General features: G+C 37.8%; 1 protein-coding gene across 3 annotated transcripts in view; it reads left to right on the top strand.

Annotated features, from left to right (window-relative positions):
* TMEM131L (transmembrane 131 like) overlaps positions 1-13316 on the top strand; it is a 79971-nt gene that overhangs the window by 60976 nt on the left and 5679 nt on the right. For 2 of the 3 annotated variants that reach the window (XM_054293646.1, XM_054293643.1), the window contains exons 22-31: positions 282-468; positions 1558-1743; positions 2629-2778; positions 3320-3933; positions 6076-6230; positions 7500-7624; positions 9166-9323; positions 10140-10325; positions 11384-11462; positions 12511-12596. In XM_054293646.1, coding sequence (XP_054149621.1) covers positions 282-468; positions 1558-1743; positions 2629-2778; positions 3320-3933; positions 6076-6230; positions 7500-7624; positions 9166-9323; positions 10140-10325; positions 11384-11462; positions 12511-12596 — 1926 coding nt within the window. The remainder of the gene's footprint in view (positions 1-281; positions 469-1557; positions 1744-2628; positions 2779-3319; positions 3934-6075; positions 6231-7499; positions 7625-9165; positions 9324-10139; positions 10326-11383; positions 11463-12510; positions 12597-13316) is intronic. The other variant, XM_054293651.1, reaches the window with a different exon arrangement.

The following is a 13316-nucleotide window of genomic DNA, read 5'->3' as shown; positions in this document are numbered from 1 at the left end:
TTGCTCTGCACTGGAACTCATACAGAACAGTGATGTTACAGAAACAGAATGGTCAAAGCTGAAGAGTTTGGCCGTGAGAAGTGTAGATTCTTTTTTGTCAAAACTCTGACTGAAAATAGTTAAAAGTTTTAGAAATACACTACTGCAGAATAGTCTGTATTAGATCTTGGTCACTTAGGTTTTTTTTTATTCAGTTGTAAGTAAAAATAGCAATTTATTTATGAATGTAAGAAAATCATTTCATGCACTGTAAACTAATTGCTCTCTTTTTTTCCTTTAAGAACTGAAAGACAGCAAGCAAATTCTATCCATTACGAAGAACTTCAAAGTAGAGAATATTGGGCCTCTTCCTATAACAATTTCATCAATGAAAATCAATGGTTACAGTTGCCAAGGATATGGATTTGAAGTGTTAGACTGTCGGGAATTTTTCCTAGCTCAAAACTCATCACGAGAAATCAGCATTGTGTAAGCACTGACAAATTTGTTGACAAAAAAACTGAAGTGGAAATGTGAAATAATAATTTCAGAAACAGACACTCCAATGGCATACCACACACAAAATTTTGAATAGAAATTTAATAAGAATTTCCCTCAGGATAACACTAATGAATGGATTATATAATACTGGTTCTTTATATGACCCATTATTTTTAAAAAGCAGCATACATGCTTTTATCAGTGCATTATGAAGTAATAAATTAAAACGAAACAGTTGCCACAATTTTTTATTTGCTTGTTATTCTCTAAGCTTGTTCCAAGTAGCCTGACCACAATCTAGTCATGTTTTCCCAGCATTGCACATAGTCTAAAACTGATTCTTTTTAAACTATCCTTGAGTGAAAGATACTACTGTGACTTAAGCAAAAGTAAAGTTGATGTTACTGTAGTAAAGTAATTGTGGTTTCCCATACAACAGATTTCACCTCTTCTGATTAGAAAGGCAAGTTATCCCTTCTAGCAATCAAGTAGAATACTGAGATGGGTCGGGGAAGTAGAAGAAGAGACAAATCTGGTGTTTCTTCTGCTTTCTGTATCTTTCCAGCTTTGCACCCTAGTACCTGGCCCTTTCTGAAGTTATGCTGGCTGTATGCTGGGCAGCTGTGCTTTTGTTGATTAACCTGAGTTGATTATGTGTATTGCCTTGATAAAAAGAAAACATGTCACAGTAACAAGAGTATTGTGAAGAGTCGCAATAAACCCCATATTTTGCCAATTTAAGATGACCTAATGCCACCTGCACAGTTTAAGCAGATAGTGGGCACTTTATTTAAGTGTGCTTTAAAAGATATTATTAAATAATATTATTTCATATAACTAAACTGTTATTACTGGATTAATAAATTGATAATTCATAGTAATAATGAGGCAATATTTTAGTAATTTTAAGAATGCTATTAAATTATTGGTAAATTTTATTAAATTAGTTTTCTTCTTATTGTTGTTGTTCCTGTTGTCATCATTGTATTGTTTGTATTTTTGTTATCAGTGTGACTTCAGAAAGTAAAATTCAGCCAAACAATGAAAAAGTAACACCACCTCTGTTTTTCCTGACAGATTCACTCCTGACTTTACATCTTCGTGGGTAATTCGTGAGCTCACACTGGTGACTGCTGCTGATCTGGAGTTCCACTTCACGCTCAATGTGACTCTCCCTCACCATCTGTTACCGCTGTGTGCGGATGTGGTGCCAGGACCCAGCTGGGAAGAGTCTTTCTGGAGGCTCACTGTCCTCTTTGTAAGGTAAGGCTTTCCTCACAGCACCCCAGAGCTCCTACAAGTTGCAGTGCATGTGAATGCCGTGGTGATAACACACATGGGCTGATGCATCCCTGACTGAGATCCCCCTGCACACTGTGCTGCTGCTTGTGTGGTTTGGACACTGGAAAGAGTCAGAACACAAATGAAGTAACAGCAGTGACCACTTTGCCTGCTTCTAGATGCAACAGAAGAAGATTACAGGGATCTGAAAAACCAGGAATTTTTCATTCTGTTTTCCTGCTAACAAAATTTACACTGCATGATTGAGATGGTGGTTTGATGAATTAGAAAGATTTTTGCTTTGATCCATATATGATTGATGCAATTGGTACACTGTGGAGAGAGAGGACATTTTGCATCTAAATTTTTAGTTCAGAAGTATGATGGCATTTGTAGCTCATTTTATGCCAGCGTTTTCTCTAGGAAAAGAAAGAAACAGTATTTAATAAATACCTAAATAATGATGATGACTATCATAAATGAACAGTGGGCTGATAGGTCATATTATGATATGATGTCATGCATCATAATATGATATGATGTAAGACTACAACACAGTTACTTCTAAATTACTTTCAAGGATTATCTCTCTTAGAATGAGCTTTTTCTTTGCTCTATTTTTTTTTAAAGTTCATGACTGAGTTATTTTATCGAGCTAATGACTAGTAAGGCCTATAAGGAAAAAAAGGAAAAGAAAGTACTATTACAACTATCATTTTTAGGGCTGTATTTTGAGTTTGTCTGTCTTTTTATGTAGAATTTACCGAAAAAATACTTGAGAAGTGTATCTTGTTAGAAGCTTTTTAACCCTTTCACTGAATATTCCTGAAAGTTGTAGACACCAGTATCTATTGTTTTCTTTGGCAGTTTGTCCCTGCTTGGAGTGATTCTGATAGCCTTCCAGCAAGCCCAGTATATTCTAGCAGAGTTCATGAAATCAAGACAGAGGCCAAATCCTAGTGCTTCACCACAGCAGAACAGCAACTCTGTTGACATAATCAGCTCTGATTCCTACAAGTAAAAATACTTTTTTTTTTCTTCTTTTCTACTGTGTTTATTGTGGAGTGGTGCTTTTTGTCTGACCCTCACTGATATTGCTGTGTGCTGGTTTAAAGTGTTCCAAGCAGCCTTTTTTTAGAGAACTTCCACCTCAAACCAGGAGGAATGGAGGAACTCAGGGGTTTATTAATCTTGAATATTGCGAGTAATACATAAGGTAAAAATTGTGTGATAAAATTAAAGGATACACCAGGTGTGACAGCCATGGAGAGAATGGAAAATGCATTGATGGTTCTCAATCTGACCTGCTTGAGTGGTCAGTCAGGCATTTACTCATTGAAGCATGTAAGTGTGTTGGAAGTCTGAGCAAATACTTAGAGTGTTGCTCAATTCTCACTGAAAGCAGAATGTGCTTAGCTGGTATGGTAAATTAAAGACCTAAAGCAATTTCATGGCTTGTGAATATGCCCCCTTTCTTTTCTTACAATATCTCATAAAACAATTCATGATGGCTTTGTAAAGAAAAACAAATCCCTTTTTTTTTTTTTTTTCCCTCCAGGGGAAGCTGCAAGACATTTATGGATTCCTATAGTTCCTCAGATAAAGGTAAAGGAAAGGGCTTCCTGTCTGTAGGCACTTCTTCCAGCCGAAGTCAGAGTGCGGCAAAGAGAAGTCCTGCGACCTACAGCCACTCTCAGAAGAAACACAAATGTTCAGTTTACTACAGTAAGCAGAAACCAAACACAGCAGCTGGCAGTGCTATTGCAGCTGCTGATGAGAAACAGAATCAGATTGCAGAGAACCAAACCTCAGCACCAAAAGAGGACATTTGCACTGATGTTGTCAGTGAGAACTGGGTAACTCTGAAATATGCAAATGGCATAAACGTTAACAAGAATTTAACTCTTCCAGAAGACTTTCTGGGTAAAGAAGAAAGTACACTGAAAAATACAGTTCTCGTTAAAAATACTTCTTCAGAGTGTGATCTGAAGGAAGATCTTCAAACATGTATGTTTCCTAAGGAAACTAACCTTAAAACTTCAGAAAATCTAGCTGAGCTCAAAGAACAGGAGTTCTGTTCTGTGAAGATGTCCAAGAAGCTACCTGAAAGTCACTTGCCCAGAAATTCACCTCAACAACAGCCAGAACTGCAAGAAATAAGGAAAACTAGTGGTAATTTTTTCTCAAATTCTATCAGTCTAAATTACTAAGTGAAATCTTCTGATGAGTTCACTGTGATCAGGATTTTGTCTTTTGCATAGGACAAGGGAATTGTGGTGTTTCTTATGTGTTCACTGTGCTTTGTCTGTTTACATTCCCGAGGAAGCAGCTTACATTTAAAGTTGTTTTATAAATCATAAATTTGCTTGGTTTACAAATTTCAAGCTTGTTGCTCTAGCATTTTAACTGCTAAAATAATTGATGTCCTAGATCTGCTTATAAGACACAAATTGCCCTTGTCAGATATTCAGAAGGATCCCAGTTTGCTATTTTCAGGTCCACTGAAAATACAGTGGTTGAATCACCAAGCAAGCGCATTCAGAAGCAGATATTCAGAACTCCTCAGATAAAACCACCCAAAATAAGGAAAGCCTAACATCAGGATAGTGTGAACTTTTATTGTGTAGGAATCTGCAAATCAGTGTTTTCCACAGTAATTGCATAGCTGTATTTTTTTATCTTGTTTTTGTTTTTTTGAAATTGTGGGGCTAGGCTGCCTGGGAAGTCTTACCTCTTAGCTTCACAATTCAAAATTTTAAGAACAGCAGAAGTACACCTGGGAGAAATGAAAAGCAGGATAGGAGAATGTATCCTCTGGAAGCTTGGCTTTACTGAGGCACTTGGCAAAGTAATTGAATGGTGAAAACTGGCATTTGCTGTAGCTGTGGCAGTTTATTTAGGGAGTGAGCCATCAGAGAGGGATTTCAGGCCCTGCTGTCTTGTGTAGTTGCTACCATGGGCTTGTTGCTTGTTGTGTTGTTACCTGTGAGCTATAACAGATACAAGCGTGCAAGCTCAGGTGAAGGCAAGATATTTTCACTCATTCTTACAAGGTATTTTGAGATATATTTTGAATATGACTATTTTGAGGTATTTGTCATATGCTCCTAAAATGCATTGTTGCTTATTCTTTGCTTTGAATTAGGAGATAATTCATTATATTCAGTGGTAAAGCACTAAAGGTAATCTCTCTTGTTGTCTATTAGCAGTTGTGGCTTTCTGCACTATCAGGCATGTGATATTTCTGTGTTTCAAGACATTTAGTAGGATGTGTTAAGTCTAAAAAGTACCATGTTGCAGTGTTTGTACCTTGATTATCATTACAGACCTGGTTTTGTGCAAACAGGGAGTTCAGGACCTTGGGTACTCTCATGTTTGTATGCTGGAGGGCAGCAGAGCATTCTTTAGAGCTCTGGCACTCTCCCTCGCCTGGTGTTTCATTCACATGTGCTCCTTTTGCAGTCCTCATGGCTGCCTGTTCCCCTCCAGAGGGGAGCTGGTATCTGACTCAGAGCTGGGATGTTGTGGTTGGTTGGCAGGAAACTGTAAAAACATTTTGGTGTACTTTTCCCAGGTGAGAAGGCCACTTCAGTTCAGTAAGTGATGACATTTCTCACACAGAGCAGCTGAGAGCCTTGGTAGCAGATCACTGTGGATGTAGTGCAGGTCTCTGAGATACCTGGAACCAATCAGAGGCAAAGTGAATTCTATCCTGTCCTGGCCCAGGCAGAGCAATGTGACTCAGCTGAGCTAGTTGTTGAGGCAGGCTTCCTCTTGAATCTTTCATCTTTTGGACTCTTAGATCAAAATAATTCTTCTTCCTCATAAGCCTCTCAAGTAAAAGAACTTTTAGTGTGGAACCCATGCTAAAGAAAGGATGAATTCCCTTTGTCTTCACAGTGAATGCAGAGGACACTTCTGAGGTGTCAAGCACCAAGTAAAGGCTGTCCTTTCTCCCTACTCAGCTTGCAGGGATTTTTTCCTCTTTGTTTTTTAACCCAATGTTCTCTAGCTTCAAATTCTACCAAGTAGCTCAAATTCAGATGAGATGAGCAGGACTTGTGTAATCTTTGTATGCACTGGGAGTGGTGTGCTCATGACCGTGAACCAGCACAAAGCTACTTTTTGCAGCTGCTGTAAGAATTTTTACATTGTATTAGCTTTTGGTTTTAAAATTTTCCAGTATCATCAGCCTAGACATTAGTCTCCTGTGTTTTGGAAAGCAATACAAGGCTGTTTTTAAAGAAAGGTATGTGGTTATGACTGAGAGTCCCTTCTCTTCCCATGCAAACAGTTGTTATTGTTTAATTGTAGGGAATAGCCAGCAAGTGCCTCTCAGGAATGAAACAGAAAACTGTGAGACTTCAAAAAAGCAGATCAACATAAAGCCTTCCACAGAGAAAAAGATTAGTAAGGGACCCAAGGAAGAGACTCTATGCTGTGCAAAAGAGGAGATTACTTCTTCTGAGGTTGGTATTGTGATCTTTCTCCTTTTCAAAATTGAAATTCTCTTTTTATAGTTTATGTACATATATACATACCTATAGATATGTGTGTATATGTAGGAACTATTTTGTAGAGTCACAGACCTGAAATGGTGTAAATCAGATGAATGAGGAAGAGTGCAATGTGCTGTCCCACATCCATTGTGTATTCATGCTGCTTTATGGAATGGTGAACAGTTTGGGTAAAAATCAAAACAGCCATATCACAGCCAGAGATTGTTATTGTTAGAGCAGGCACAAGCATACTGGAATCTAATGCCAGCTGTCAGCCACACTAATGATGTGGGAACATTCTCTGCAAGGGAAGTGGGCATGTTGGCCTTCACTTGCAGACCTGATCTCCAAACCCAGGGCTTTGCATCAGAAACTTGCATTTGGGAGTACAGCAGGCAGAAGCCCTTTAGCAGATTACGCAGTTGCTGAGAAGGATCTTCACCCCTAGTTTCTGAGTATGATAAACACATCAAGACTGTACCTTTGTTGCAGGCAGCATAAAACACTAAAAGAGCTTCATCAGGCAATTAGTGAACCTGAGAATCTGGATTATGTTTATATTCTGTGTACTGGATATAAATCCCATGGCAAAAAGATGTAAGGAAGAATTGCTTACATTGCTTGGGGAATATGTGAGAAAAGACACGGTCTTGTCTTGCTTTGGGAATTGCTGTTACAAACTTCTTTGCCCATGTGGCTGATGGTGCTCACTTTGTTTCTTGCATTTCTTGAAATGACTAGTATTTGCTGGTAACTTACTCCATAATTTCCTCAGCTGTAATTCAAATGAATGCCTTCCCCCACTGCCTCCAGTTGCTGAGGAAAGGGAGGATTTATTGCTGCTGAACTTGCACACCAGCTGATCATAAATCTGGCAGATGTTTTTGGTTTTTAGCACATTGGGAATTTTATTGACTGCTTTACTTTTTCTCCCTCCATTTTTTTATTTCCCTGAAAGTCAGAGCTAGATGCTGTGAAAGGGAAAATGCTAAGTTTGGGAATTCAGAAATTCCTATCTCATCATCTCTTGCTGTCTTGATGGACAGAGTCTTGGAAAGGCTGGTTAAAGTGATGGTGCTGGAAAGAGGATGTGCTGTGGAAAGCTACTAAATCATGAAGTAACTATGCATTTGGGTCAGGCCATTCTGTCCAGAGAAATTTAGCTAGAAAAATCCAGTGGAGTTCATTGACTAAGTTAAGTTCATTTTACAATGTCTCAGCTTGTATTTTTGCCTTTAGCAAGAAGATGCATATAGAAAGAAGAAGCCTCAGGATAAAAAGGAAGGAAATGTACCAAATATGAATTGGAATAGAAATAGAACATCTAGGAAAAATAAGAAGAAGAATGTAAATATATCCACAAGGTATGTATTGCCTCACCAAATCATGAAGAAACCCAGAGTTGCTCTAATGTTTCTGCAGATTTTGCATAATACATTAGGCAGGATTATTTTATCTATTTAAGTAAACACACATTAATCTTGTCCTGAGCATTTACTTTTAGGAATGTGCACTACTAAATATCACCAGCAAAACAAAAAATTTTAAAATATTCCATGTGTAAATCTGCATGTAGATAGATGCAACCCATTCTGCATAGCCGTGGTAGCTCTCTGTTAGAGTCTGGAATGTGCTGTCTCTGAAGTTTGGATGGTTAGCTTCCTTCCCCTTGTGTAGTGTCTGGAGAAGTTCTAGTCATGTGTTCTCTTCACTGAAAAAAGGAAAATAAAATTGTTGAAATGATTCCGCCTTCAGGAGAATCATCTGCCATATTGAGTAACTGTGGGGATGTTGTCCTCTACCAATTTTGGGAGAGAAATGTTTAGAAATGAGAGAGTGGCTTTCATTTTTGCTATTATGATTTAAACAACTAGAGCAGCACTAGATTGTAAAGAATATTGAGTGAGCGCTGTGAAAAGTTACTTTTTTTTCCCCCTGAGAATTGTGTTAATGCATTTTAAAGTCAGTTGTAAATTACTTTTAATTATTTTTTTAATATATTTTAAATTTAAGTTGTATGGATTATTAAAAAATACTGGTTACAAACTCCTTTTAGAATAGAAACACTACTGAGGAGAAAATCCTACTCCTTCCCCTCCCCCAGCCCTTTGAATTAAAGTCACAATCCTACAAAGCCTTCACAGATGTAATTTTTATTGCGAGTGCTTCTATTGAGGTCAGTGGACTCTAAAAGGAGATTGTAAATCTGAAAGGGCTGTTATACACACATTTCTGTTCATTTTGTGGGAAGTCAGCGCATGTGTAAATCTTTGCTGGATGCACACCTTTGTAGATAGGAAGGATAAAAAATAAGCAGTGAAATACTGAAGTTTAGTGTCCGTTCCCTGAACCAATTCAGCAGTTGCTGCTTTCTGAGTTAAGATGGAACTGTTCCATTTCTGCAGAAATTTGACAGCTGACTTTTAATCATTTTTCCTCAATACTCTCTGATTATGGTATTGGATGTAGACATTTCATTCCACCTTTACTAGCAAAAAGTTAAGATTGCTCCAGATTGGGATTTTACTCTAGTTGTAGTTGTGCCAGTGAAATGAGCAGAGGGCACATTTTTCTTTGCATCTAGATCTTTGTACACTGCTAAACTGTGCTTATCACTGCAACATCTGATTGCCTTCTGCCAGGTGCATTAGAGAATGGAATTAAATGCACATGTCATTTTGCCTCTCCTCCTGAGAAGTAGTAGTCTGTGTGGTAGGATATTGCATTTTGTGAAAGGTTTTTTAGGTTTCTGTAAAATTGGGGAATAAGACTCCCAAACCTACTGCTTCCCCTGCACTTTGCCTTGATAGCTGTGTGAGTTGAAGTGTTTAATGCCTGGAAAGGAAAACTGCAGATGAAATGTAAAATGCAAACATGGGGTTTTTTTGGGGTGTGGTTCTATTAGGGTCCCTGAGCAGAGTGAGTTGAAGCATATGTGCAGTGAATTTGAAAGGCCGGATCTGAGAGCGAATATTGGAATAAGAGCCTGGTGTCCTCAGAACAACGGGGAAAATTGTAAAGCAGACCAAAAAGCTGGGAACTTGTCCATACAAGGAGAAACAGGTATGCAGTCTTAATTATCTTAAAATGGGGAAAGAAACAGAATGTGAATTTTGTGGCAGTAGAGCATTCCTTACTCGAGAGACCTGTGCTTTTCTCCCTTTTGAACCCTGACGTGAAGATGACAGGACTGGTATGACACAGTGCCTGAAATAATAGCTGCTCACTTCTGAAGGGCTCTGCATGCTTCTCCATGGGGTTGGTTCATGGTGCAGACCAGAAAGTGAATCAGTCTGAAGCAATGATCCATCAGTTCTTGGTGAAGGAAAGACAGACTGGTAGTCTGGTTTTGTGTTCAAATAAAGCTTGGATACCTGCTTCCTGCCTTTCCATCAGGATTTTAATCATCTGGCTTTCCCTGGCTTTAGGGAAGAGGAGATCTGAAGAAAGTTATCAATTTCTATAGGATTGTCCTTTGCATCTCTAATGAGATAATAAGAGAATCTATCACTTATGAATTCATTACTTGCACCATTTTATCATATGCATGTTCCTACAGCCAGGATATGTTTCATGTCTGATGTTATTAAGTATTTATTTCAAAGGACAGTATGCACTTCCTCTTTGAACCTATGGCCTATAGCAGCACTGTATCACCACTGCATTCATGTTACTGGGATATCATGTACATCAGAAACTCCTTATGTTAGGGACTGGTCTAGTTACTGAAGCTACCAGCAAATATTTCTTCTCTTATCAGAAAATTCAGAGAATCCATGTAAATTCATGATTCAGATTACTTTTCCCTGACAAGACTTTCTTAAATGTTGTGTTGTTTTTTTGATTGTTTTTTTGTTTTGTTTTTCCCAACTTCTTTAGAAAACTTTTATCAGCGGTCCAAAAAGAAATGTTTGGAGAAGTTTTGTTCTGATTCAAGCTCAGATTGTGGAAGTTCGTCAGGAAGCGTTCGTGCAAGTCGAGGGAGCTGGGGTAGCTGGAGCAGTACCAGCAGTTCAGATGGAGATAAAAAGCCAATGATTACTACCAGGCATTTTCTTCCATCCAGTAAGTTTTGCAACCAGCTCCTCTTCACAGTAAAGCACAGAGTTTTAGCCTTCCTGCTGATTGGAAAGGCCTACCACAGCACGGGGCACATGAACTCGTCTTTTGTGGAGCCCCCCTTAGACACACAAGGAGGGATGTAAAGAACTTTGTACTTGACAAGAAGTACACACATTTCATAGAGATGAAGATTACTGTCAGGCTCCTCAATAAGCAGTATGCACAGTTAGTTGTCATGGAAGGATGGGAGAACTGAGAGTCACTCAGAATAGCCAAAGCAATTTCTGCCTTTGAATTTGATTCATCACATTATTTGGGGTTTTTTTTAACATTAAAACTATTTAAGTAATGCACAAATGAGGAATGTGTGAAAGCAGTTCAGATTTGAGGAGCTGGGTTTGGATAGGTGTATTTGAGGTGTAAATAGCCAGAACACCTCAGTCACTTGACTAGCATGAGAAATGGGAGCTGTGCTTCTTTACTGCAATTCTTGAATACCTGAATATCACTAAAGTAGTTGAAAGTCATTGCCATAATTATCCAGAGTGATGTGGCACTAGAAGTAATTTTAAAGTGCTAAAGTGACACCAGCAAACCCAGCTTTGGGTACCTGCAAAAAGATGGTTTGAGTTATTAAAAAATATCCAGAAACTTCATGTGTATTTGTGTATGTATAAAACTTCACATTTCTTAATGATAGTGTGTGATCTGTCTGAACCTGTGATTTAATAGATAACAAATCATGTGTATATGACTTTCCTGTTTGTTCAAATTATAATGCCTCCTAAGAAAAAAGAAAATAAGTCATTCTAAATTCAGACCTAATTTGATAGTAACAAGGAACCTCTCCTTCAAGAGTGTGGTAATCACTTCTAAATCATAAAATACATGTTAAGACTATGGACCTAGGTAGCATGCCTTGAAATTGATGCAGTTAGTGATAATCCAGTGTGAGAGAAAACTTGATTAACACCATTGATAATTCTGTTTGTGTGGATGTGTATTCTGTGCATACTTCTTTTTTAAGGATCTTTGATTTTCACAGTCATTCTTTTCTTTAGGAGAGAATATTTCACAAAATGATTTTCCATCTGAAACTCCTATCACTCTAAATCTGTCTCATAACATCTGCAATACCAGGTAAAAAAATTGAATCTACACCTGTAAGGCATTAAAGAAACAACACCAACTTGAAGTCTTGTCTCAGTTTGATAGATAATACCTGTTGGCACCTGTTATCTTGTAATTTTTTATGATCATCTGATTGTATTTAATAGTTGGAAGAAGAATCATCTTCAGTACATGAGAAGATATAAGCAAAATTGATTATGCTGCATAAGTACAATAAAAGCTTCCAAAAGCTTCCATGGAAAAAAAATGGAAATTGGTTTTCCACTTTGACTTCTTCCAGATCCTAGCAACTTATATTTCCATTACTGCTTAGTTGTATTTTTTTTTTTTAAAGGTGGGAATAAGACTTTCAAGTTGATGCTATTTTTTTAATGGGAATAATGTTCTCCTAGGATATACAGCATGATAATTGATTCCTCTCTCCCCCACATTCTTTTCTCCCTCTTTACTGCAGTGGAGATAGCATCTACAAGTTTTATTGCTGTGAATCCTCATTTCACTTCTCATTGACCACTCTCTGTTTTTACAAGGAGAAATACTCCAATCCTTTTCCTTTGGGATTCCGGTGCTTGAAAATGTTTTCTTTTATTCGTTTTGACTAGTTCCTTTGATGGGTTGGCTTTGATAAATACCAAATTCACACTCATGTGTCTCTGTGTGTCTTCATGGACATAAAAGTAAACTTACCTGAAAGTTGTTCAAAAATTATAAGAGGTCCTACTGATGTTCACGAACTGCAGCTTGTTTTCCAGTTTTAGAGAACAGCTGTTGAATTAATTTGCAGTAGGTTGATAACTGGATAATAAAAATGGGGTAATTAAGGTGTATTAATTTCATTCATTTTGCATGTGTGATAAGTAGCTGGCTTTTAATTGGAAAAAAAACTTTTAAAAATTGCACAGTTGTAATTCTGAAATAGGAAGAATCAGGACAGTGGAAAAGCAATAGCACAATAGCAGTTATGATGGTCATTAGAATGTTTTCTACATCTCTGTATATTTCCTTTGAAATAGTTTGGATTATGAGACTTAAGAAATGAAATTTTCTTTTCATTCAGCAGAGACATGAACAGCATCCCCCCATATCCTGAGACCTTATGTCCCAATTTCACTGACATAGCTGCAGATCCTGACAAAAACAAAGGTCAGTATTAACAACTGGAGCTGTTTTTTTCACACTTGCCAAGCAGTTTTAGTGATGTTGCTAATTACACATGCACCAACCTGATAGACACATTGTTACTAGAACTTACTTGCTTCTAAGCAAGTTGGGTGCAAAGTTAGCAAATGAAGGCTTAAAACCTTGACAGTTGTTGCTTATAACCTTGATATTTTTTGTTGCATCTTCTCTGCGTCAAGACAGCATTTAGCTTTCAACTCATGTTCTAGGTCTTCTTTCTTTTTTTCATCTTCTTGCTGTGCACAGATTAATGTCCAGAAGCAATGCAGCTGGGAGATCAAGAGCACTACTTGCTGTGTTAAAGTGAAGCTTGGCACCAAATCAAATATGACCATTTTTCTCTCTAAATATCCACAGTTGGGACTTGCTCTCTTTGACAGCAATAATGAGTGAGGTTGTGTGGCACTGTTAAAATTCTTGAGTTTTCATTATTTGTATCTCAGAGGGAAGTAATATTAGCTTTTTGAGTGGGATTCATAAAAGCATCATGCTACATGGTGAGGTGGAGTTTGAAAGCTGGTCAGGACATGGGGTTCTTTGGGCAGCAGCACTCCCTGCCCTTCTGCTGTAGATTTAACCTGTCTGATAAGATACAAATGCTGATTAACCTTCTTCCATGGTAGCAATATTGATATGTATCATGTGAAATAATGAAATAGAGCCAACTTTGCAAGCATTGTCTCA

This window comes from Melozone crissalis, unplaced genomic scaffold, assembly GCF_028551555.1.
Source record: "Melozone crissalis strain CALT ecotype California unplaced genomic scaffold, PUWL_Pcris_2 ptg000006l_1, whole genome shotgun sequence".
NCBI lineage: Eukaryota > Metazoa > Chordata > Aves > Passeriformes > Passerellidae > Melozone > Melozone crissalis.
The sequence above is the reverse complement of the archived record's forward strand: the minus strand, read 5'-3'. Positions and strand labels throughout refer to the sequence as shown.